General features: G+C 48.6%; 2 protein-coding genes across 2 annotated transcripts in view; one reads left to right on the forward strand and one right to left on the reverse strand.

The window, feature by feature from the left end:
* The window catches only part of KAZN (kazrin, periplakin interacting protein), a 461225-nt gene that overhangs the window by 264027 nt on the left and 171116 nt on the right, over window positions 1-26082 (forward strand). The gene's annotated exons all lie outside the window — the stretch shown is intronic.
* LOC136121386 (large ribosomal subunit protein eL39-like) lies at window positions 25005-25383 on the reverse strand. The gene is made up of 2 exons (XM_065875283.1): window positions 25259-25383; window positions 25005-25053 (listed from the first exon to the last, which is right to left on the reverse strand). The coding sequence occupies exons 1-2, from the start codon at window positions 25381-25383 to the stop codon at window positions 25005-25007; spliced, it is 174 nt and encodes a 57-aa protein (XP_065731355.1).

Genomic DNA, 26082 nt, shown 5'->3' on the forward strand with positions numbered 1-26082 from the left:
TTCTGAAATTAGCATACCACTTATTTGCATACGACCTACTTGAAAATCATTTGCTTTCTTTAAGTCATTAGTAAACATTCCCCCAGAAGTTACTGTTTCTGATTAGGAGGTCCTTTTTTATCACGTGGGTCCCCCAGCCCAATCTGCTTTGCGGAAAAGGGCAGCCGGCGAGTTGGGTGCAGGCTTTTTACGTCTGTAGATGCTTTCTTTCGTGCCCACACAAACCTGATTAGGGAGATGTTATTTTTCCCATTTCCCAGATGAAGAAACTGAGCCTGAAAGAGAGAATATCACTCTCCCAGGACTTCGCAGCCTGTGAATAACAAAGTCCAAAGAGCACCTAACACCACAACATTCCTTCGTAATGCGTCACTGAATTAAAGAATAAAATTAGCATTTAATACTGTGTGTGTGACAGAAGTATGGTCTGTTTGGCTTTGCTTTGGAAAAAATATATATATACATATATATATATACTGTCAAGTTCTCCAAATCGGGGACGATTGTTGCTGGAGTCACAGAAGCCCAGAGCTGAGTGCATTTTTGAAGGTCATTCAGAGCAGGGCTTCTCAGCTTGCTGTGCATGGCCGTCATGTGAGGCTCTTGTGAAAATACAAAATTCTCGATTCACTAGCTCTGGAGTGGGGCCGGAGAGTCTACATTTCTAGCAAGTTGCAAGTAAGGCCGAGGCTGCTTTTCCAGAGATCACACTGTGCGTAGCGAGAGGCTAGACCCTCCTCTGGCCTTTCCCTAAACAGTGTTTCACAACTGAGCAGGAAGTGTTGTTATCCAAGAGCTTCCAAAGGAGAAGTGTGTTGCCCAAAGGGAGCATTGGTGGTGGAAAAGGTCCGCCGACGGGGTTGGGGCAGAGTGGACCCGGAGACCCAGCTGCATTTAACACACAGCGTGAAGCTGCGCTCACCCAGGGAGTCCGCCAGGGAGGCGACAGCATCACTGTCCGCGTGAAAGTGCCGGGAGGGAGCCATTATCTCTCAGTATCGAGTCTTCTCTGAAAAACATTGTAATAAGACATCAAGAGTCAACAAAAATTACATTACCTCCAAGTTCTCCTTCATTAACCAGGAAATGAGAAGATAATCACCGCTTTCCAGCTTGTGTTAGCCCGGGAGTCCAGCCTGGGGGACGGCGGAGGGGCGCCCCCTCCTGTTCTCCCATTGCCCACCTCTCCCAGCCACGCTGGCTTCCTTCCAGGGTCTCCGAAGCTCCCAGCACCTTCTGCCTTCTGAGCTTTGCACCTGCTGAGCTCATTGCCGAGAACGTTCTTCCCCCTTCTCTCCATCTGGTCGACTCCTACCATCATCTGGGGTCCTCCTTAAATGTCCCCACTTCCCTAGAGAAGTATTCTGATTCCCCCAATCTGTCAGGTCCCCCAAAGACTATTTTCCTTCAGCGCATGCATCAAAATGGTAACCTGGCTTCTACCTGCTAGATGGCCGGAGCACGTCCCCCAGTCATGATAATGAAGTCTCCACTTTCCAAATGCCCTCTAGGGGGGGCAAAATCGCCCTCAGGTGAGAATCACTGATAATAAGATCAGCCCTCCGTATCTACAGCTTCAGCATCCACAGATCCAAGCAACAGAGGGTCGAAAATACTCAGGGAAAAAATTTCCAGGAAGTTCCAAAAAGCAAAACTTGAATTTGCCGTGTGCTGGTGACTATTTCCATAGTATTTACCTTGTATTAGGTATTATAAGTAATCTAGAGATGAGTTACAGATGAGTTGGTCATATGTAAATACTATTCCATTTCATATGAGGGACTTGAATATCTGTGGATTTTGGTATCCTCGGGGGTACTGGAACCAATCCCTCTGAAATCCTGAGGGACAGCTACACACACACACACACAAGCATAATATAAGTGTATATATATGTATGTACACACGCATATGTATACACACATAAATATATATAGGTTTAAGTGTACGTATATGTATGTATATTTAGCCATATATATGTCTACTTAAACATATGTGTCTGAGTTTACTTGTTTATTATAAGCTCCATGAGGGCAGGGTCTTTGTTTCGTTCACTGCTATGTTTCCAACACTTAGAACAATACCTGGATCCTAGGAGGTGCCCGGAAATACTTGTTAAATGAATGAATAAATGAACCACCACTCCCACCACTCCCAGTGTGATTGGGAGGATTAGATGAGATTATTTATGTAGTGCAATTAGCACTTGACGTAAATGATCAATAAACGCTATTTCTCCTTTCCTCCTCTCTTTCCCCACTTTCTCACCCCTTCCCCTACTTGCCAAGGACCTCTTTTTATTATTTTACTCCTCATGAACCCCATGATTTGAAAGATTTTTCTCCTAAACGGATGAAATAATAATTATTTTTCCCCCATGTCATGAGGCACAGACACGGTTAACCATGCAACAGCCTCCCCGTGAAGAACCTGAGGTTCCTTTCAGTAGGAATGCCATGATCCCAGTTGTAAATGGGCCACCACTGCAATCCCAGAAATTCTTATGATATCAACAACCAATTAGACCTCGGATTAGTATCAGCAAGCTAGTTACCACTGAGCAGATGAAAGTCCAGCCCTAAACAAAGAAACTTGACATTTTTGGTTTGTCCATTATCAGGAACAAAATAATAATTTTGTTATCAGGGTTATTGGGAACAAAATAATAATTTCTGGGTTATCAGGAACAGAATAATAATTTCCATTAGCAGTTTTTTACATTTTTGAAAAACCTCACAGCCCTTCCCTGCAGTTCCCCTCCCCCCAGGCTACCATGAGGAACCCCAGTTTGGGAACCGCCAGCCGCACGTGCTATTTCTCAGGCTGTGGAGCCCAGAGGAGGCATTCTTCAGGATCACTTTCTTTTCCTGTTCCCAGTAATGAGCTTTCAGGCCTAATTAGAATGAAATGTGTTATTTCCCTTCCTTCTTTGTCTCCATAATGATCTTTATCATTAGGATGGATTCGTTTCCGTGCCCGGCTCTCTCTCTCTCTCTCCCATTATGGTTTCATCGTGGTATGTGTATGTGCGTGCGTTGAGTCTGCTCGCCCTGTGGATGGGAACAGTTAAGGGGACCTCCACAGCACTGGGAATAAAGAGAAAGAAACATGAAGAAAAGTGGCAAGGACTAAAAATGGCACCAAATGAGCCTCTTTCCTGACAGCGTCTCTGGATGATAATTGAGGACGGGGAAGTACAACACAGCCCCATTTGTCCTTCCTCATTGCCGTTGCTTTAATGAGAAAGGGAAATGAACCCATCGGGGACATTCCTGTCATCTTCCAGCACTGACAGCACCGTTGTGAGGTCCTGGGCGAGCTCACCTCACCTGAGCTGTACTGTACGGGCTCCAGGCACGGAGGCCTCAGCCCAGATTTGCTTCTCACCTCTCTGCTGGCTGAGCCTGCTTGCTTGAGCACATCCTCCCCTCCCCTGCTCAGACCTTTTCTTCCGACGTGTCAGCTGGCCTTTCCAGTACCTGGACTCCAAGGCTGGAGAGTCTCTGCACGGCCCTCACTCCCTCCTCACCTGTGCACCCTCTGTGCGCAAGTCACTTCAAAGACCAGGAAGGGGAGAGGGAGGAAGGGGCCCCAGAAGTCAGGTAGGAGGTGCCAATCATTCCCCCAATGCTAATTATCTTCGAAGCACTTTCTAGTTATTAATGAATGAATTACTCTCAATACACACACTGCACGGGGGTGATATTAACCCTGTTTAACCTGTTAAATACGGCTTTATGCGTTACTGGTTAATTCAGTCTTGTAGGAAAATGGCCATTCCCCCTGCCCACTCCACTGGGAATCACTGTGTTGTGGTGGAAAGAGCACGATGTATCAGGATAGATCAGTCATGCTGCAGTAACAAATGATCCCCAGATCTCACTAGCTATCAACAAGGGTTTATTTCTCAGGCTCGTGTCCAGTGCAACTCAGTGGTGGCTCTGTCCTGCGTCGTCTTCACTCCAGGACCCAGGCTGATGGAACAGCCTCCGTCTAAGACATTGGTGAGGAAAAGAGAACAAGGCAAATCACGTGCTGACTCTAAAAGCTTCTGCTTGGAGGTGACACACATCAATTCTGTTCACATTTCATTAGCCAGAGAAAGTTGCAAAGCCAAATCTGCCATCATTAGGAGGAAAGTATAATCCTCCCCCAGGAGGAGCAATAAATATTTCAGTCTACCACGATGGGCTTATAGTTTATAATTACAAAAGCAAACAAGCAAACCAAAAAATTTAGAAATGATATATTTACTTAATAGAATAATAGAAAGCAGTGAAATGGCTACAGACAACCACATGGGAATGTAATGTTGAGTGAAAAAAAAGCAAGTCACAAAAGACTGTATATTGTGGTATTTTTTTTTAAACTCAAAAGAAGTGGAACTGAACAATACGCTGTTAAGAGTACATATTGATTAAGGTTTTTTTTAATATTTATTTATTTGGCTGCACCGGGTCTTAGTTGCAGCACGTGGGATCTGTAGTTGCAGCACGTGGGATCTGTAGTTGCAGCACGTGGGATCTGTAGTTGCAGCACGTGGGATCTGTAGTTGCAGCACACGGGATCTTTTTCAGTTGCAGCGTGCGGGATCTCTTTAGTTGCAGCATACGAGCTCTTAGTTGCAGCATGTGGGATCTAGTTCCCTGACCCGGGGCCCCTGCATTGGGAGCAGGCAATCCTAACCATTGTGCCACCATGGAAGTCCCTAAAGATATTTTTAAAAGAAGGGATTGATAAAACCCAAAACCTCTGATAGCAGCAAGTGTTTAAAACAAGGGAGAGGCAAATAGGTAACGTCTGATTATATGCATTCACAGCTGTTTATTTCATTATTGCAGTTCATAACTTACATGTGTATTACATATAGTTTTTTCTTGTGGTCAAATACACATAACATAAAATTAACCATTTTTAAGTATACAGTTCAGTGGTATAAAGTACATTCATATTTGTATGCAACCATCCATCTCCAGAACTCTTTTCATCTTGCAAAATGGAAACTCTACCCTCTAAGCACTAACTCCCCATTTCCCCCTTCCCCTGCCCCTGGCCACCATCTAAATATATTATTGTCTACATATCAACATAAGAATTTATTTTGAAAGAAAGAACATGGGCTTTGGAAACAGACGGAGTTGGGTTCAAATCTCAGCTCTAGTATTTTCTAACCTCAGGACCTTGGGGTCCGCCTAATCCCATCTACTAAATGGGAGTGATAAAAGCTCACTCCCAGGGTGGCTACAAGGATTATAGATGACATATAGAGAACATTTAGCATAACGCTAGACATACAGTCAATGCTTTAAAAAAGGGAGAAGATATTATATTAAGTGGTAGTTAAATGTTGAATATAGAATTGACCTGAGACCATGCCCTTTCACAGCACTTAAATGAGCAAAGGCTGGGTTGGCCGTGTCCCCTGGGAGTGGAAGAGCACGATAGAGGTACTGCCTGCAGGCACAGAGCCCTGGGGGCTAGAACAGACACTAGCAGGGTAGCCTCAGAGGGTCTCCAGCTCATGGTGGAGGGTAGTCGTGCCTCCGTGGGAAAGTGGGACCAGAGTGATATATAAGAAGAATCCTGGTGTCCAAAGCGAGCAGAGGGGGCCAGACTGGGGAACAAGGAGTGGGCTGGGTTAGGGAAGCCAGGTCAGGACCAAGGCAGAAAACGATACAAAAGTGTTGCTAGGGACGGTTTAGAGGAGCCAGTGTGGTCACCAATCTGTTAGGATAATAGAATCATGCCAGATCTTTTAGTGAACCACCCTCTGGCAGGAGAATCCCCAAAGAGTAGATTGTGTCCCTGGCCTGCCCGATCATCACCACCCTCCCCAGAGGTCACATGCAGATAATTCCCACCCACGCGGTGGCTTCCTGGCGCTCTCTGCCTGAGCACATCCTATGGCCCCAGAGCATGCTTGACCTGCCCACCAGGAGCAGGCCTGGAAGTGCAGCAGGAACAGACAGGAAACGCACCTGGAACAGGACCAGACATTCACCTGCAGCAGGCCCAGAAGTTCCAGGGAGTTAAAGCCACAGGACACGTCAGGCCATGGGTTCCAGGAGTTGGAGAATAAAGACCCCAGCTTCGGTGGGAATGTGAATTGGTACAGCCACTATGGAGAACAGTATGGAGGTTCCTTAAAAAACTACAAATAGAACTACAACATGACCCAGCAATCCCACTACTGGGCATATACCCTGAGAAAACCATAATTCAAAAAGAGTCATGTACCAAAATGTTCATTGCAGCTCTATTTACAATAGCCCGGAGATGGAAACAACCTAAGTGTCCATCATCGGATGAATGGATAAAGAAGATGTGGCACATATATACAATGGAATATTACTCAGCCATAAAAAGAAATGAAATTGAGTTATTTGTAGTGAGGTGGATGGACCTAGAGTCTGTCATACAGAGTGAAGTAAGTCAGAAAGAGAAAGACAAATACCGTATGCTAACACATATATATGGAATTTAAGGGGAAAAAAATGTCATGAAGAACCTAGGGGTAAGACGGGAATAAAGACCCAGACCTACTAGAGAACGGACTTGAGGATATGGGGAGGGGGAAGGGTGAGCTGTGACAAAGCGAGAGAGAGGCATGGACATATATACACTACCAAACGTAAGGTAGATAGCTAGTGGGAAGCAGCCGCATAGCACAGGGAGATCAGCTCGGTGCTCTGTGACCACCTAGAGGGGTGGGATAGGGAGGGTGGGAGGGAGGGAGATGCAAGAGGGAAGAGATATGGGAACATATGTATATGTATAACTGATTCACTTGGTTATAAAGCAGAAACTAACACACCATTGTAAAGCAATTATACTTAATAAAGATGTTAAAAAAAAAAAGACCCCAGCTTCTTCACCCGTCCATGGAGACAGTCCTGGGTGTGTTCCACACAGTCTCTCAGAGGCTCACAGAGGATTGATCCCCACTGTCCCTGCATTAACCCAATCATCAGCCTGCCCTCCCTGTCTCCCTTCCCCGCTCCTTCACTTGCTTCCTAGGACCAAATCCCTAATAAACTCCCTGCACCCACGTCCTTGTCTCCGGGTCTGCTTTGTGGGGGGAACCCAAGCTGAGAAGGCTTCTGGGCCTGGTGCTGGTCCAGAGTGACTTAACACTCACTGTCCCCCAGGACAGAATTCCCAGGGAGGGAGGGGCGTGTAGCTCTAATTCTGGAAGAGTCTGCACACTCACCGCCCCCCAGCGCTCCAGCCCATGGGCCAAGTCCAACCCCTTCCCTCCTGAATGTTCAGCCACCCAACCAAGAATGGTTTTTAGATGTTTAAACAGTTGGGGAAAAAAAATCAAAAGAAGGATAATATTCCATAAGCGAAATTTATATGGAATTCAAACTTCAGTGTCCGTAAATAAAGTTTATTGGGACATAACCAAACCCGTTCATTTATGTACTGTCTAAGTCTGCTTTGGCCCTGCAGTGGCAGAGATTACCCATCTCTGGTTGGGACATAGACTGTATGACCTGCAAAGCCCTAAATATTTACTATCTGGTCCCTTATTAAAGAGTTTGTCAATCTCTGTCTTAACATGACAAGATACAGCGACTATTAGACTACAGCCGGTAGTAACATCAGTGAAAAGTACCTACAAATGAAAACCAAACCCTAGAGGCAGAATCCAGTGTGAAAAGGCTCAGGAATCTTGCCATGAGAACCACTCGGGGGCTTCTCAGAACTTGCCAATCACCTTTCCTTTTCCAATTTGGCAAGTCTGGGTTTGGGCCAAGCTTGGTCAGCTGGAATGCTCCACTGTGGAAACAGGCTGATCTGGGCAACTGAAATTTCTCTTTAATGGAAGATTGAGCAAAAAGTCCTTTCTGCATCACCCCCAAGGAAAAGATCTTTCAGTTGTGTGCAAAGCCCATTTTCCTGATGGAGAAGTCTGTCTTCCAAATGTTGAAGCTCTCCGTTGCCCAAGGATGGCACTTCCCCACTGGTGGATCACTGTGCCTCGGAAAGTGAAGATAATGAAACTGAATCTGCCAAACCCGTGACGTCTAAAAGGTGAAATTTTTTTTTCTTTTTTTTTTTTCTCCCATTCATTATCCAAACATGATCCCTTCCATGGAAAACATCCTCTCTTCCTCACTTGCCCTGAGTTACCCCCTTTGGCTATAACCCAGATCCCACACCATCAATGATCCAAAAGTTAGACTTTGTCAGGACTTCCCTGGAGGTCCAGTGGTTAAGAATTTGCACTTCCACTGCGGGGGTCACAGGTTCGATCCCTGGTCGGGGAACAAAGATCCCGCCTGCCACACGGCACGGCCAAAAAAGAGAGAGAAGGCATAAATAAACAACATCAAAACATTGAAAAGAGTTAGACTCGTTAAGTATCAGGTAAAACTATAAAGACACACACAAAGTAAAGCACAAATTGCAGCCAAACACCTAAATCCTCAGCACCTATAAAAGCTGAAATTTTTTAAATTCTTGTTATCAAATTGAATTTTTTTTTTTTCACTGTGTCTGTCTTCTAAAGATACAGGGAAGGCTATTTTTAAAGGCATCCTGGAGGTCAGGATTCTGTGAATCAGACTTATCTTGGGGGCTTTTCCAGTAGATAGACTTCCAGATCCCACAGCAGATCCACTGATCTGCTTCCTAGTGCTTGAGTTTGACACTCCCCCCTTCCCCACCTCCTGCCTTTGGCCTCTGGGTTCCTTCTAAAGGGTCTGTGAGCCGTGCAGACATCCAGCAGTAAATGCCCTCTCAAGGCAGCAAGCAGAGCCCAGCCGGAGGGTGGTGGCCCTGCTGTCATTTATGCCGTCATTCCAGCCTAAATGGAGTCTCAAGGTCTCCAGGAAGCCCAGCCCAGCACCTGCCACAAACGCTAAATTCTCCCAGAGCTCCAGGGAGAAAACACTCCTGGCAAATAGAGTTCAGTTGCCCGCAGCTTGCCTCTGGGCCATCTCTGATGCCTCGTTATCCGGATGCCCTCTCTTCACCCTCAGTATGGGAAGGGGGGCATCTGTCTTTTACAGGCAGCTGCCTCTCTCTCTTTCGCTCTTTGTATCCTACAATCCCTGGATTGTTTGAAGCCTAGTTTCCCCAAAACATCCTCAGCATCCTACCCTCCCCTGAGAGCCCACAGGAGCCTACCCTGCAGACATTCCCTACAGGGGCTGCAAGAGCCAGAGTGAAAGGGAAGGCACTGGAAGGTGGCAGGGAAACCCCAGATTGTGTCTCCAAAGTAGGCTTTGGAATTACCTTCTGTCTCTGCATCAGCGCCCACCATCCCTGTCCACGCTGAACATCGTCCTCAGATGTGGGCAGATAAGCCCAGGAAGCTCCTGCCATTGGGCAGTGGGGGCCTCCTGCAGGCCCAGCCATCTGATGGCCAGGTCCAGGCCGAATCATTTGACTCATCTTGTATCCCCAGCACCCAAACAGAACGTTTCTGGAAGGAAGAAAGGGAGGGAGGGAGATAGAAGGAAGGATTGTGCATCCTTTCCACAAATATGTACGAGCATGTACTGTGTGCCAGACACAACTCTAGGTGCTAGGATATAATGATGAACAGAATTAGACCTGCACCCTACCTCACAAGGCTGGCAGTCTACAGGAGGACACCGCAATAAGCAAATAATCATTTAAAATACAGAGAAAAACGGCCCTGATGACAAGAGCTACACAGGAGAAGTAGAGGCCCTTGGAGCTGGTAGAGGGATATATTGGGGGCTTCCTTTTGGAACCAAAGCCCTCGTTGAGCGCTGAAGGATGGAAGGGGAAATCACTGAGGAAGACCCTCACCCGCCCTTCCCCTCACTTTAACCCTAACTTTAACTGGTTGCCCCGCTCCTTTCCATCCGGTGGTCAGAGCCACCCACCTCCTCTTTCCCCGCAGAGACAGCAGTGGCTGGGAAAGTACAGAATCGAAAAACTCTTTCTGGCTGTATTGTGTCTGGAGCTTTTTACGACGCTTGGCCTAAGACCCCAGTACCTGGAAGCCAGAGAGGGTAAGAGCTCAAAGTGGGCAGGATTGATCTGTCCTGTTTAAGTCTGTGTGGAAGTTACAGGAGTTGTTTGCAAAGTCCCTTTCACGAAGGAGGCCTCCTCTGAATGTAAAAGCCTCACCCCAGCTTAGGAACAGACAGCCTTGCTTACTGAGGTGTCTCAGAAGTTGTGCCAATGACAAGATCATTTTTAGCTGAAAAGACGGCACAGCTGAAATATTGGTGGGGCAGTCAGAGCCCGGCTCAAGACCCAGCTACAAAGGGAGGTGCTAAATAGTTGATGAAGAGTATAATTGATCAGGTATTAAAGCCCTCTCGCTGCAGGTTTCAAGCTAACTCTTCCGCACGTACACGTCTCTAACCCACCAGAGCCCAGGGTGCTGCCGCTCAAAGCATCAGCAGGGCACGAATCCAATTGTAAACTCGCCGCCTCGTCACCCGCTCTCTCCCGCTGCATCATCCCTCCGTTGCTTTTGCCGCTGGTCCCTCTTCTTAGGAATCCTTTCTCCTTGAGCACCTGGCCCGCTCCTGCTCCCTGACTTGCCTCTTACCAACTGTGCGACTCCAGGATACTTTCTTAATCTCTTTGTGCCTCAGTCTGCTCATCCGGAAAATGGGGAAGTTGTAATAGTCTCCTCTGTGTAGGGTCACTGGGAAGACTGGACATGTTAGTGATGTCAAGGGCGTAGACCTTTGCATGGCACCTTCATACTTGCTCTGTAGACGTTAGCCATTGAATTTATGCATCCTTCCTAACTCACCTCAAGCATCATCTCCTCCTGGAGCCTTCTTGTCTGCCCAGTCTGAGGTCGGTGTCCCACTGCAGCCTGTGCTTACGTGATTGCACTGTCACTCCACTGCTGGTTTGTGGGCCTTGGTAGATCAAGCTTCTTCAAGACTGGGATGGCATCATCCAGCTCTGTATTCCCCGTGGCTGGAGTTGGGTACACAGTAGGTACCGAATGAATGAATGAATGATTGAGTGACTGAATCTCCACATGCATTTCTTCAGGTTCCGAGATCCTTTAATGACATATAGATGATGGGGAAGTCAACTCAGAATATTCCTCATCTTTTACTTGGGCTGAAGAATGCAGCCCTCTGGCCCTGCTGGGGGCGAAGTAGGTTTATCTGGCTAGCTTCCGACTCAACTGCTCCAGAGACTGCCCTCTGCCCCAGGGTGCTCTATCCATTAGGAACAGTAGGCGGAGTCTAGGCCCCACGGATGGCCGTGATGCAGCCTGCCCACCGTCGCTCGAGGCTGAGTTTTGGAAAGTGAGTCTCGTTCCAGCTCCCCACCTTCCAGGGTAGGGCGTCTGTAACTGGGGCCTCCTGCCTTTTGCCATTTTTGCTCACCCTACCCCACTGGGGGCCTCTCCCCCCTCCTCCATGCCTCTCGCTCCCTATACCAGGATGCAGCCACAGGGCTGTCTTTGGATTTTTCCAGCATTGGTCTCCCCCACCATCCCCGACTTTCCGCCGCTATGCCTTACACGCGGGGTACATGCTCCAGGCTCTGGCAACTCTGCCAGACGGGAAGTGCAGACCACCCTTGATTAGTATAAGCAACGTGCTTTTCTTGGCTGGGTCTAGAACTGCTGCAGCCTAGTTAGCAAAGCCGCCAGATCAGCAGGGCCTCTCATTAACACTGATCCGATCTGTGTCTCAGCTGCTGAAGCCCTCACAGTCTATCCCTCAGCAACGTTCCCCCAGGATCGCCAGGGCTCAGTGGGTCGGGGAGGGAGTGACAGCCAAGAAGGGCCATGCCGTGCCCTGTCGTCTGCTGATGTATAACCTAGCCAGGGGCTCAGCTTCCTGGAGGGCAGGGCTGGGGCTGGGCGGGGGTTATGGGCGGTGGGCTCTGAAAGTTCAACGCAGGCCTCGGGTCCCTCCGCCCTTCCGTCATGCAGTGACCCTGTGCTGAGGTGCTGCCAAAGATGCTATGCAGGCCATGACGTTCAGTATTAGAAAGCTCCATCCCTTTCTCCAAGCCACCCTGCTCCATGGTCTGGACCACTGCCACAGCCCCCCTCACTGGTCAGCCCTGGGAGTGTAGTTAGGTCAGCTGAGAGCACCTGAGGCCGGAGAATAAGAGCCAGTGAAGGGGGAAGTGAGGGGCAGCTGCTTTGGTTTAGGTAATCAGAAGGGCTTCTGGGAGGAGGTGACATTTTAGCTGAGACTTGAATGACAAGAAGAAGTTGGCCAGGCAACTATCAGGAGGAGAGGAGTTCCGGGACAAGGGACAGTGAGTGCAAACAGGAAAGAAGGTGGCTTCTTTAAAGAAGAGGAGGGAGGCCAGTGTGCAAGGAGCTGAGGAGGGGCGTGAGGAGGGCTGGGTGATAAGATAAGAAGGAGGGACTAGTCGGGTGAACGAATGAATGAGTGAATGCTGTCAGAATTGAAAGCAGTGAGCGACCACTGGGAACCAGGGTAGTCAAAGAAGCTTTCCGGAAGACGTGAGGCCTCCTTCTGCTCCCCTGTCATAGATCAGATTTTGTGCAGGGAGAGAGAAGAGGGAGACCATGGAGGGTGGCAGGTGAGATTCAGACAGGTGCAGCAGTGCTCGTGCATGATGGAACCCCCAGCTGTTTTATGACAAGTCCCTGTGAGGGAGCCAGGCGCGAAATGATACCTGAACTTCTGACTGTCACAACAGCCCTGCAGTGGGGTACGGTAGTTATCCCCATTGTACAGTCAGCAGACTGAGGCACAGAGAGGTTACATCGGTTAACTGAGGCATACTCTTTGTAAATGATGGAGCCAGGCATTGGGCCCATACGTGCTCCTAATTATTCCTGAGTGAGAGTGTGCCTTTGCACTTGGTTAGGGAGTCAAGGGGCCTGCTGTGCTACATGACGGACAGTCCAAGTCCCTGCCAAAAGCCGTGTATTTGTCCCTGGGAAAAACTTGTTTCTGGGCACTGAGGAGATTTGATCCACAGGACCCACTGGTTGGGAGCCTCTGAGTACCTCTCCAGATTGCTGCGTATCTCTCTCCAGTAAACATCTGTCACTCCTTTGGGCCACACATCATGCAAACCTCTTTCCTGTGCTTGGAGAAGCTCCGATTGATTTAAGGCAGAGCCTGCTTCCCTCAGTCAAGTTGAAAATGCCAGCTACTTGTTTTCCCAGCATCTCTTGCAGCTAAGGAATGGATACGTGACCCGGTTTCCAATTAGATGCAAACATCTCACCCTAAAACTGGAAGTCACTGACCCAAAGAAGAGGCAAGTCGTGCAAATTCGGATTCAGCTCCCAGAGATCGTGTGGTAGCACCTGTCGGCCCATCGTCAGTGGTGGCAACAGGCAAGATAGAGTTTCTGTGCCCAACAGTGTAGACTGGTCATAGGACTAGTTCAGTGGTTTGATTTGGGGCATTAATTTTGATCTCAACCCTCCAAGCTGGACTCTCCCATCCTCCAGGAGCTGTGCAACCTGGGCAGACAGACAGACATGCCTTTTCTACTTAAATTACCTAGAATTGATTTCTGTTGCTTGCAACCAACAGCTCTAATTAGTACACTGTCATTAGGCCTCCTCAGGTCGTTAGAGAAGGGAACTCTGGCAGGGGCGGGGTGGGGGGGGGACTTGGGATGTACCAAGCAGATCCAGGGACAGCCTGAAAACTCCCAGAGGAGGGACAGGGACCTGTCACTTCTGGGGCGAAGAGAGGGACTTGGGCAGACACTCCTGAGTATCTGAGACTACCCAGCTACCTGCAGCCCCACTCCATGGCATTTCCTTGTGAACTGGATTCTAGGCAGAGAAAGGCAAGAACCTAACTTTCTTGAAAGCTACATCATGTAGGGGAGAAAGAGAGACTTGGGATACAAAGAGACCTGGGTTTGGATTCTGGCTTTGCCATCCACTAGCACTCACTTAACCTCCTGAGCCTCCATTTCTTCATATGTGGAACAGGGTATAGCAGTTGAAGTGCTGTCACCTGTAAGTACTCAACACCCAACTCCAGCTGGCATAAAAAATAAAAATGTTCTTTAGCGTCGTTGACAGGGCACCTGAAGATGTAGTTTGACTTGATCTGTGGCTCTGTCTCCTTTCCTGGTGATCCTCTCCGCTCTGCCCTCCCCTGGGCATCAGCTCCCGCCTCAGGCTGGAGGTGAGACAGCTGCTGAAGTTCTGACATCACATCTGGTCACGATAACATCAGAGAAAGAAAGGTGCTCCTGTGAGCCAGACAGTCAGGAAGAGCTTGCCCAGCAGTTTATAGCAAACATTCCACCCATCTCATTGGTCCAAAGTAGGTCACATGCCCATTCTCCAACCAATAGCTGTCACCAAGGGAATGCCACATGCTGATAGGCTTAGGCCTGAACACCTGAACCAATCACTGGCAAGTGTTATGAGATGATTACCATTGGCTTAAAACATCAGTTCTCAGACTTTTGTCCAGAACCTTGGTGGTTACATTTTCAAAAGTCAGAGAGGACTCCAACGAGCTTCTGTTCGTGTGGACTATATTTATTGATGTTTACCATTTTAGAAATTAAAACTGAAAAAGATTAAATATTTATTCGTTTTTAAAATAACAATAAACCTATTATACATGTTAATATAAATAACATATTTTATGAATAAGAGCTATACTTTCCAAAGCCAAAAGAAGTTAGTGAAAAGAGCAGCATTATTTTCTACTTCTGCAAATCTCTTTAAAATCTGGCTCCACAGAAGACAGCAGGAGTCTCATACCTGTTTCTGCACTCAGGCTGTTGCAATATGTTATTTTGGTTGTACTTTATGAAGAGGATTCAACCTCATGCAGATACGTGCTTGGGAAGGGGAGGTCCTCACAGACCTCCTAGATGGGTCTCAGGAAAGCCAGCTGTCCTGAGAACACACCTTGACAACCGCTTGCTTAAGCTAAGCAAGATTCACGGAGATAATGATCGCCCTTATTTCATAGGGTTGCTGAGAGAGAACTAAGGGAGATTATGTATGTAAATCGCTTAACACAGGGTTCAATAAATGGTGTCTGGGAGAGAGGAAAGACCTCAGGTGAACACAGGTAAAAGCGATAATCCATTACCCAGATGAACTGACTTCTCCCTTCCTTTCCCCAGGGTCCCTCCGCCCACACACATCCCATTATGCCAATCTTGCTACATCTCTGTAAGCAGACATACCACAGTAATTGCCACGGAAAGGAAGATGGGGGCGTTGCTCAACAGAGGGGAAGATCAAACCAAGCTGTCCAATCAAGCACCTGAGTTTCCCTGATCAGAACGAGACGCAGAAGCCAGAGCTGACACTAACTGGGGATCAGGGTGAGCCTCAGATTTGCTGATGGCCCCTCACAAAGGCAGAATGGGGGCCCTTTCTCAGGAGTGGCTGTGCAGTTAGTGCAAGATACGGTCCAGGGTCCAGAGGCCAAAGCAAAGCATCCGAGGTCAGCACCCAGTCAGCAGGTTGGGGTCGGAAGCTGAGAACTGGACGGCATCAGGAAGTCAAAGCAGGACAAGAGAGAGCAGAGGGGGCCTTGGTGACTTGGGAGGAGGAGCAAGAGATTTCAGGCCAAAGGCAGAACCTCTGGCTTGCAGGGAACAGCTGCGGCCCACGGGTGTGCGCAAACACACACACACACACACACACACACACACACGGGTGCGGGGCTGGGCAGAAAGCTTGTACCGATTTAATGTCCTTTTCAGAGGAGACAGCAATGGTGTGATAGGCTGGCCACATGGCACAGCTTTCAGAACGATCTCAACTTCAAAAGACACCAAGAGGGGGCATCCCTGGTGGCGCAGTGGTTGAGGGTCCGCCTGCCGATGCAGGGGACCTGGGTGCATGCCCCGGTCCGGGAAGATCCCACATGCCACGGAGCGGCTGGGCCCGTGAGCCATGGCCGCTGAGCCTGCGCATCCGGAGCCTGTGCTCCGCAACGGGAGAGGCCACAGCAGTGAGAGGCCCGTGTACCACAAAAAAAAAAGAAAAGAAAAGACAGCAAGAGGGTAGGAACTTGCATCCCCAGCCTCTAGTACATGGCACGTAGCGGCCACTCCGTAACTATTGGTTGGATGGAAGACCCTGTATCCTTGGCCCTAAAAACCAACATGTCCCAGAACTTGCAATGCTTCAGCGTCTGATTGCATCTCCCAGACTGCCCCTTGCTCCCAAGAGTGGCATCAAAGCTTTTAGCTGACAATGCATTTGGATTTGGGGCTCAGAACCTGCTCCCCCCACACACAGTGGAAGGAACTCTGCTCTGGGGATCAGGAGACACGGGTTCCAGCCTTAGCTCTATACTAGGTCACTGTGTCATTTAGGGCTTGTCGCCTTCCCTCTTGGTGCCTCAGGTCTCCCATCTGTGGGTGGCGAAAATCATCAGAGGGGGCATCTAAGAGTGGATGCTGAATGAGGGGCTTGGGGACCCAGCAACAAGGGACACAGAATGTTCCACTAGGTCAGGTTCCCAGGTGGGATCAGGAAGGCAGGTTGCCAGCCAAGGGTCAAGGCACCTGGGACCTTTGGGCTGTGGCCACGTCTGGCGATGTGTCCCCTCTCAGCCTTAGTGATCCTTTTATAGAGCCCCTTGACCCTGGTGAGCCTACAGGCATTGCCAGCCTCTGACCTGATAAGGACCAAGGCCTTCTGCCCGGGTATTAGGGTCACTGAGGCCTGTGAACTTGAATCTGGGCTATGAGGAATAATTTGAAGGAAAGAAGCCAGTTTCGGTCCCAGGCTCAATCTCCTTTTTCCAAATGCGGGATTGGGAGGCAAACAGGAAGGGACCGAATGACTGCCGAGCACCTGTGATATGCCAAGCCACGGTCAGGTGCTTTAACTACATACGTGACTTCCTGTCCACATGGTAGGTATCAGTGTCCCAAGAAAATTGAGAGAGAAATGCAGTTTTTTAGCCAAGATCATGAAACCAGGATTTGAACCTCCTTTCTCCTTCCCACTCCCCTCCCTTCCCCTCTCCGTCTCTCCCCCGGGCCCCTGTAATGTCCCCAAGACACCACATCCCCTGCTGCTCCCTCAGGGGATGAGAGCAGCCCCTTAAGAAGCTCTGTCCTCATTTCGCTCTCCCTTTGTGACCCTGGATTTCCGCCCTGGGCGTTCAGAGTGGCAGGTTCTGACCGCCCTCTCCCCTCTGCCAACAAAAGCCAGCCGGTAATCCTACTTTCCTGCCCGCCCCGCTCCATCCTCCAAAGTAATGTCTTTCTTCCCACATTCTTCCTCCCCTGCTCCAGCCCTGTGGCTGCTTTCAAATCAGGCCAGTGGGACTTAGGCCAAGTTCATCAGGAAGGCCCAAGATGGTCAGCGAGGCAGAGGCTGGTGACCTGTGTGCTCCTGGGGCTCACTCTGGTCTGCTCACCCCGGTGGCTGCACCTTCGAGTTTTGTGGTGCTGTGGGGGCTGCCAAGAAGAGGGGGCAACGTCAGAGACTCCAGAGACAGTATTCCTTCTCCAGATCAGAGCTGCTTCTTAGGGAGCCATCGTCACTCCTGCCCCATGGCCGGCTTCGAGCTCTCCTGCGAGATATCTTTTCAGATGCGTTTGGGGAGGAGCTAAGAGCTCTGGCTCTGCAGTCAGTCCTGCCACTTTGCATGAGTTGAGGCCAATCAGTGACTCCATGTCACCATCTGCAAAATGGGCACAGTAGTAGTTACTACTCAATAAGGTCATCAGGAGGTCTGCATGCCTGTAAAGAGCTTAGGCGCAGGGTCTGGTTCACAGGAAGGCCCTAGCAAGTGGGTGCAGCTACTACCCACTGAAGTCTATCTGGCTTCTTCTGTTTTCTGGAAATGGGATGGCACCAGAAGGGATGGATGCTGGCATGGTTGGTTCAGAGAAGAAAGTCTTCCTACCCAGACTGCCGTGATTCCAAGGTTAGATACAGTGTCCACTTGGGTATGTTGCACAAACTGTCCATAAATGTGTTCATTCAGCAAATAATTGAGCATCTGCTCCATACCAGTCAGTGTCCCAAGGGCCAAGATACAGTGACGACAAGACAAAGATGGCCCCTGTCCTCAAGTTGCTCACTGTCTGGTGGAGAAAGACAACCAATGGGCAAATGACAATCATTAGCAAATGATCTCAGAGATGGAAAAGTGCTATGACAAAAAGAAAACACAGTAACAGTTGGTGACGACCGGGGGGAGGGGCTGCTCCAGGTAAGGTGGTGGGGGCCAGGGCTGACATCTCACTGAGACCTGGACGGAGAGAGGAAGGTGGGCACGGCAAGGACAGGGACAGAGCAGTCAGGCAGAAGGTGCAACACGTGTCAAGGCCCGGAGGTAGGAAGCAGCTTGGCTTAGTCATGAGACAAGGCCAGCGGAGATCAGTGACTGAAGTCCAGAGTGGGAAAGGATGGAGCTGAGGGTGGAGGTAGGGGGCAGGGTTAGAGCACGCCCTCCATGCCATTGTTGGGCCTTCAGAGCTTATCCAAAGAGCAAGGAGAAGACAGCGGAAAGTTCTAGGCGGGGGCACGTCACAAGGTCTGACTGGTTATAAGTTCGGCTTTTGGGTGGAGACCAGATAGACTGGGAGTAAGATGGAGGCGGGGGGGCCACTAGGAAGCTATTGCAATGTCCCCGGAGAGAGATGACGGCGGCTCAGCCCAGGGCGGCAGCAGTTGGGGTGGAAGCCATTGGATTCAAGATACATTTGGAGAGGAAGCCGACGGGGCCTGCTAGTGGGTGGGTCCATCCAAGTCACACCCTGAGAACAGCCACAGCGGGAGAAGCTCCCTCACAGCCCAGTGTCCAAGGCCAAGGTTCAAAGGACTATTAAATCTGTGTTCCCGTAGCTGCCTCTCTTTAGGGTGGCACGGGTTCAGCCTTGTCTGTCTCCCAACAGACAGGGCCAGCATATTTGAGGAGAGTAGAGTGACACAGGGAGTTACGGGGATGGCAACCCTTGGATCCCCTCTCTTCAGAGTACGGTGAGGGTCTCCAGCGGTAGCAGGCACCTTCCACTAAAAAAAACTGATAAAGGCAATTTACTCAGCTGCATATAATATGCACGTGCAGAAGCGACCGACTCTCTGGGCCCGATAGGGACACAGGGACCAGCCAGGCTCACAGTACCTGGAAAGCCTGTGCTAACAGTCACGTGTCTGCACTTAGACTCATTGCCTATCCAAGGATGCTGGGGGCAAACAGGGACCAAGGACATGCTTTGATGGACACAGTCCTTATAGGCTAGAAAATCTGAAGTTCTGAGACCTGCGATTTTTTTTCATCTTCCATGTTATTTCCAAAGGAAACCTAATATGCAGCTGGAGTTAGAAAAATCCAGGCCCTTTTACCAGCTTTACAGCCATTCGGCAAGATGGCGTCATCGAGCCCAGGTGAATGCAGCAAGAGTCCTTGTCGAAACTCAGCGAGAGAAGGGGGAGGCCCACCCACGGGGAATGAGGGGCGTGGACAGGTAGACCCCCTTGGAGCAGAAAACGTCCTGGTTTTGTTATTTTGTCGTCATTCGGGGTTTAGAACATTGAGGCAGTTGTCCTTGTAGACACATAAATTATAAATAACCCTTAGGATGCCAGGCTTAGGAGATGCAAGAAAAAGAAAAAAAGAAGAAACCACGAACAACTGCTGATAGCATTTGCACCCTTGTTAACTCAAACGCAGGATCCAAGCTCTACTTTTCCAGGAAGGAGGCTGTGAAGTGGCAGGTTTTGTTCAGTGGCCCTGCAGCCCATTGAGCGCCAGCTACCAGTACAGATTTCCCTTTTGCCCCAGCCCTGCAGATGGGCACCCTCGGGCCTTGGCAGCTGGGCGGGCACCCCTTCTCCCTGCCCGGGGGCGCTCCTGCTTTGGCTGCAGGGACAGGCAGGCTTTGCCGTGGGCACTCGGGGGACTAGAGGTCAGTGCGTTTGCCAGATGCGCAGGGAGAGGATGAAAACGGGAGGCTGAGACCTGCTTGGCTGTCTCTTGGTGACTAAAGATAGGGCTGCTAGAAGGTGACGTGTGAATCTACTTGCTGGGCTGTGAAAGACAGGTGCGCCGTGCCCTCCACTGCCCCTGGGTACAGGCTTTGTAAAAAGTTGCTTTGTTTGAAAATCAATTTTAAAACATTGTACCAGAAACAAAATGTAATTTATAAAATCGCAATCCTATTAATCTCACATGAATAGGTAACATTTACTGAGTGCTTACTCTGTGGCAGATGCCGTTCTGAGTACTCTACATGTACTTAAGGCACTTAAGCCAATGAGGGAGGCAGCGTTATCGCTCCTTTTTACGATGAGGAAGCTGAAGCCCTGGGAGGTTAAACAATCTGCTTAATGTCGTACAGCTGGGGCAGGATTCCGTCTCAAGCTCCCCCTGTCCCCAGTGCCTGGCACCCTGTAGTCACCCAGTGACTCGTTATGCTAGGAGGAAGTTGGCTGGTTGATTGATTGGTTCGCTGGGTGATGAGCTACCTGGACCGCTTAGGCTACAGAATTGATAGGGGCCCAGTCTTGAGTCGGCAGACCCAGGTTCCAACCTCAGTGCAGCCATTTCCTGGCTGTGTGGCCTTGTGGGAGTTACTTCCCCCCATGTGCCTCAATTTTCCTCATTCATAAAACGGGCACAGGAATTGCCCTACTTTGGGTTGTGTGGATCAGAGGAGAGAAATGCCTATAAAAACCTGCTGCATGGCAGCTGCTCTATAACGGGCACTGCGATGCTGCATTCCTGCTGTCAGTGCAACACATCAGCTTGCAGGATTCGACCTGTCTGCACATGCTCCAGGTCACAGCACAGACAGGCTTGTGTGCTGCATGTCGGATTCCCTGCTGGAGAAGCCACTGCTCGGGTCTCTCCATGTGCAGACGGAGTTGTTTTCCGTCCATCCCAGATTAGTGCATCTTCTGCAGGTGCCCCCAGCCCCAAAGCCAGCTGTTCCCTGTGGGGCAAGAAGTGCGCTTTGAGTAGGAACAGTCCTGCTGGCCTGTCTTGCTGCCACCTGCAAAACAGAACCCTGTCCCAAGGGCCTGCACTGGAGAAAGAAAGGTCCCCAGGCCCACATCCAGAACATACTCCAGGGGTCTGCTAACCAAATATTAATGATAAGGATAAAGCAAATACCTCATGCAAATGTTCAATAAGAAAATAACAGGAGCTTCCCTGGTGGCGCAGTGGTTGAGAGTCCGCCTGCCGATTCAGGGGACACGGGTTCGTGCCCCGGTCCGGGAAGATCCCACATGCCGCGGAGCGGCTGGGCCCGTGAGCCATGGCCGCTGAGCCTGCGCGTCCGGAGCCTGTGCTCCGCAACGGGAGAGGCCACAGCAGTGAGAGGCCCGCGTACCGCAAAAAAAAAAAAAAGAAAATATCACACCACATGAATTCGGCTTACCATTAACTGCCCAGTGGAACTTGGATGTGAACGGTGGACAATTTAACAGTTGATGTGACTGTCTTCAAAGTATACTGGTTTTTTTTCTCTCTTTCTCACTCTTTCTTCCCTGAGCAGGGTGACCTTCCTAATTGCTTTGCTTAAGTGGATGTTAAGACTTGTTTTCATTCCTTGACATGGTTGACAGAGTTGGGTCTGGAGCAGGTCACCAGGAACATGCCTGGTAGCAAGGCTCAGAAGTGAGCCATGCAGAAACACAGCTACATAGACCAATGGAACAGAAGTGAGAGCTCAGAAATAAATCCATGCATATCCGGTCAACTGACATTTCACAAGCGAGCCAAGAATACTCAATAGGGAAAGGACAGTCTCTTCAATAAATGGTGCTGGGAAAACTGGATATTCACGTGCAAAGGAGTGGAAGTGGAACCCTCTCTTACACCACTCACAAAAGTTAACTCAGAATGGATTAAGGATGTAAACATAAAACCATAAAACTCCTAGAAGAAAGCAAAGGGAAAAAGCTCCTTGACATTGGTCTTGGCAATGGTTTTTTTGGATACGACACCAAAACACAAGCAACAGAAGCAGAAATCAACAAGTGGGACTACATCAAACTAAAAAGCTTCTGTACAGCAAAGGAAACAATGAACAAAAGGAAAAGGCAACCAACCTACAGAATGGGAGAAAATATTTGTGAACCACATATCTGATAAGGGGTTAATATCCAAAATATATAAGGAACTCACACAACTCAATAGCAAAAAAAAAAAAATCCAATATTAAAATGGGCAAAGGACCTGAATAGACATTTTTCCAAAGAAGACATTCAGATGGCCAATAGTTATATGAAGAGGTGCTCAACATCACTAATAATCAGAGAAATGCAAATCAAAGCCCCAATGAGATATCAGCTCACACCTGTCAGAATATTCTGCTATTTTCAAAAATACAAGAAATAACAAATGTTGGCAAGGATGTGCAGAAAAGGGAACTCTCATGCACTGTGGGAATGTAAATAGGTGGAGCTACTATGGAAAACAGTATGGAGGTTCCTCAAAAATTAAAAACAGAGCTGCCATATGATCCAGCAATTCCACTGTTGGGTATTTATCCAAAGGAGATAAAAACAGTAACTCGAAAATATATACGCACCCTCATGTTCATTGCAGCATTATTTACAATAATCAAGACATGGAAACAACCTAAATGTCCATCAATGGAGGAATAAAGAAGTTGTGGGGAATTCCCTGGCGGTCCAGTGGTTAGGACTCCGCGCTTTCACTGCTGAGGGCCCGGGTTCAATCCCTGGTCAGGAAACTAAGATCCCGCAAGCCAAGCAGTGTGGCCAAAAAAAAAAAAAAAAAGTTGTGATATATATATGTGTGTGTGTGTGTGTGTGTATATATCTATATACACACACACACATATGTGCATATATATGTGTGTGTGTATATACATACACATATGTGTGTATATATGTATATGTGTGTATACATACACATACATGTGTATGTGTGTGTGTGTGTGTGTATATGTGTGTATATATATGAATTCTATTCAGCCATTAAAAAAAGAAGGAAATCCTACCATTTGCAACAACACGGATGAACCTGGAGGACAGTATGCTAAGTAAAATAAGCCAGACAAACGAAGACAAATACCATATGGTCTCACACATGGAATCTAAAACCATAAGTCAAACTCACAATAACAAAGAGAATGGTGGTCACCAGGGGCTGGTGGGTGGGGAGGTGGGGAGGGCAGAGAGAATGAGGAGATTTTGGTCAAAGGAGACAAACTTCCAGTTATCAGAGGAATAAGTTCTGGGGATCTAATGCACAGCGTGGTGACTATAGTTAGCAGTATTATATTATATACTTGAAAGTTGCTAAGAGTAGATCTTAAATGTTCTCACCCATAACAGCGACAACAACAAAAGGGTATTTGTGTGAGGTGAAGGATGTGTTAACTAACCTTGTTATGGTAAACATTTTGCAATATATACAGATATCCAGTTATCACATTGTACACCTTAAACTTACACAGGGCTATATGTCAATTATGTCTCAATGAAACGGAGGGTGCGGGGCAGATAGGAAAGAAAGAAGCAACCTGTCGCATGGCCGGTGACCTGGGGGAAGTAGCCCGATGCTGAACAGGAGTCCAGAGTTCATTGTATAGTTCAGCCATTTTGCTTTCTGCCCCATAAAATAAAAATGTCAAAAAGGGCATGTTTATATCTTTTCAGCATCACAGAATGTAAAACAAAATGTAAGAATTGAAAGTGCAGATGATTAGTTGAAGCATGCAAGACATCTTTAAAATTAAAAATCATCGTGTTCACCGTCTCACTAGTGATTTCATCCTTTTCTAGGGGACAAGCTAGCGACCCTAGGTGCTCACCCCTGAGGGTAGGTGGCAATGAAATAAATCCCAGGCTATCCTCAGTCATGGAGCACTTGATATGCCTCCTTCTTCTGAAGATCTGGAAGGAGGGTGTCGCTGAAACAGAGAAGCTGTGAGTCAAATTGAAGTATTCAATCTGGCCATCCCTCCACTGATGGGTCAACACTCTCCCTCCGTTCCTCCCCCCACCCCCCCGTGCTGGCCTTTAAAATGAAGCCCCTGCAGGAATAGAGACACATATGTAGAGAACAAACGTATGGACACCAAGGGGCGAAAGTGGTGGTGGGGGTGGGGGTGGGATGGACTGGGAGATTGGGATTGACATGTATACACTAATATGTATAAAATGGAGAACTAATAAGAACCTGCTGTATAAAAAATAAAATGAAGCCCCTGCCCCAGAGGAGTATCCTGTCCGTGGAGGACGATGACTCCCAGGAAGTGCCCTGAGACTCTGGGACTCAAGAGTGTGTTCCCTGGACCAACGGCATATAAGCACTTCCTGGGAGCTCAGACCCCACTCCTGAATCTGCATTTTAACAAGATCCCCAGGAGACGGACATGCTGGTGAAGGATGAGCCGCTCTGAGATGATGCCCCAGGAGGCAAATTGAGTTTGGAAAAATGCTCTGGGTACAAAGACAAGGCGTGATTACTCTGCCTGGGCATGTCCTGAACTGCTTCCAGAAAGAAGTATCCTCTGAGCTCTGTTGCAAGGGATAGACTAGACGGAAGGGGTTTAGTGGAGGCAGAAAGAACATTCCAGGCAGGGAGCATGGAGTGAGCAAAGTCCTGGAGGTGTTAAAGAGACAGCGAGGTGTGTGTGTCGGGGGGGGGCACTGCAAATGGAGATGCATTTCCAGAAACCTGGCTTAGCTGTTTCTCACCTGAGTGGAGGGGCACCCTTCCTCTACCCCCATCTCTTCACAGAGCAGATGTGCCCACTCCAGAACATCTCTGGCACCTCTCTTCATTGATGTTGTGAACTGGGCTTTGCTCCATCAACCTGGGCTGGGACTCTATGCAATGTGTCACTTGCTTCTGCACTAACTCAGTGCCAGGATTGTGCTGGGCATCTTCCCTGCTTTATTTCATTTATTTTTTTTTAAAGGTTTCACATATTTATTACTGAGCTAGACAGTGAGCAGTGGTGAGGAAATATCAAGAGGAGTGAGCCGTTCTATTTCTCCCATCACACAGGCAGCTGTTCAGACAGTAGTGATGTTCTGATGTGGTAAGGCGCACTTGACCTTGACACAGCATAAATGTGCACCACTTCATATGTGAGCTTCCTTATAGACCCAGCTTGGTTCTTCTCCAATGTCTTCTCTTGGAGTCGTACCTGATTTTATTTTATTTTATTTTATTTTTTTTGCGGTACGCGGGCCTCTCACTGTTGTGGCCTCTCCCTTTGCGGAGCACAGGCTCCGGACGCGCAGGCTCAGCGGCCATGGCTCACGGGCGCAGCCGCTCCGCGGCATGTGGGATCCTCCCGGACCGGGGTATGAACCCGTGTCCCCTGCATCGGCAGGCAGACTCTCAACCACTGCGCCACCAGGGAAGCCCTGATTTTATTACCAGTTTTCATTTGAATCCATTGGGGAATGGGACGATTCTGCTTTTGTTTCTTGGCCAGGAATCGCTTGATCCTCAAAGTCTTGTGGGAAGACATGGCGAGAGCAAATTCAACCGCACGTGTGATGGCGGCAAGAGAAAAGAGGAGCATTTCATTTATTCTTAAGGACAACTCACCCAGAAGGTTCTAGAGAGACAGAATAGCAGAACAACTAAGAGCATGTGCTGGAGCCAGACTGCCTAGGTTCAAATCTCACCTTTGGTCCTTACTAGTAGTATCCTTGGGAAAGTTAAAGTTGTTTTACCTATCCATATCTTGAAGTTTCCTCTGCTATACAATTGGAAATAATAGTGCTGTATACTTTGTAGGGCTTCTCTGAGGATTAAATACATCAGATATAGTTCAGTGCCTTGGCAAATGGTGAGTTCTACGTGTGACAGTTTTTAATCACTCTTATTATCCCATTGAACAGATGAGGAAACTGAGGCTCTGAGAATTAAAGTGATTTCTCCAAGGTCACAAAGTTAATACTCCACTACCTTTGCAAGGATTCGCCATGGGCTGCCCTCTCTCTCCCACTTAGCTTGACTTGGAGACCCCTTACATCCTGTCCACAATCTCCTCCTCCAACACCATGCCCTTGCTTCCCACCCAGCGTCCCTCCCACCTAACTGAAGACATCTCATCTCAGATGTGTGCCTCTGCGTCTGCTACTGCCACCACCCCTTGGCTTAGGCTGTTTTCTCTGCCCAGAATGCTCATCTCCCCATCTCTGCCCATCCTGACTGCGCCTCT

The sequence above is a fragment of the Phocoena phocoena genome, chromosome 1 (assembly GCF_963924675.1).
Source record: "Phocoena phocoena chromosome 1, mPhoPho1.1, whole genome shotgun sequence".
Lineage (NCBI taxonomy): Eukaryota > Metazoa > Chordata > Mammalia > Artiodactyla > Phocoenidae > Phocoena > Phocoena phocoena.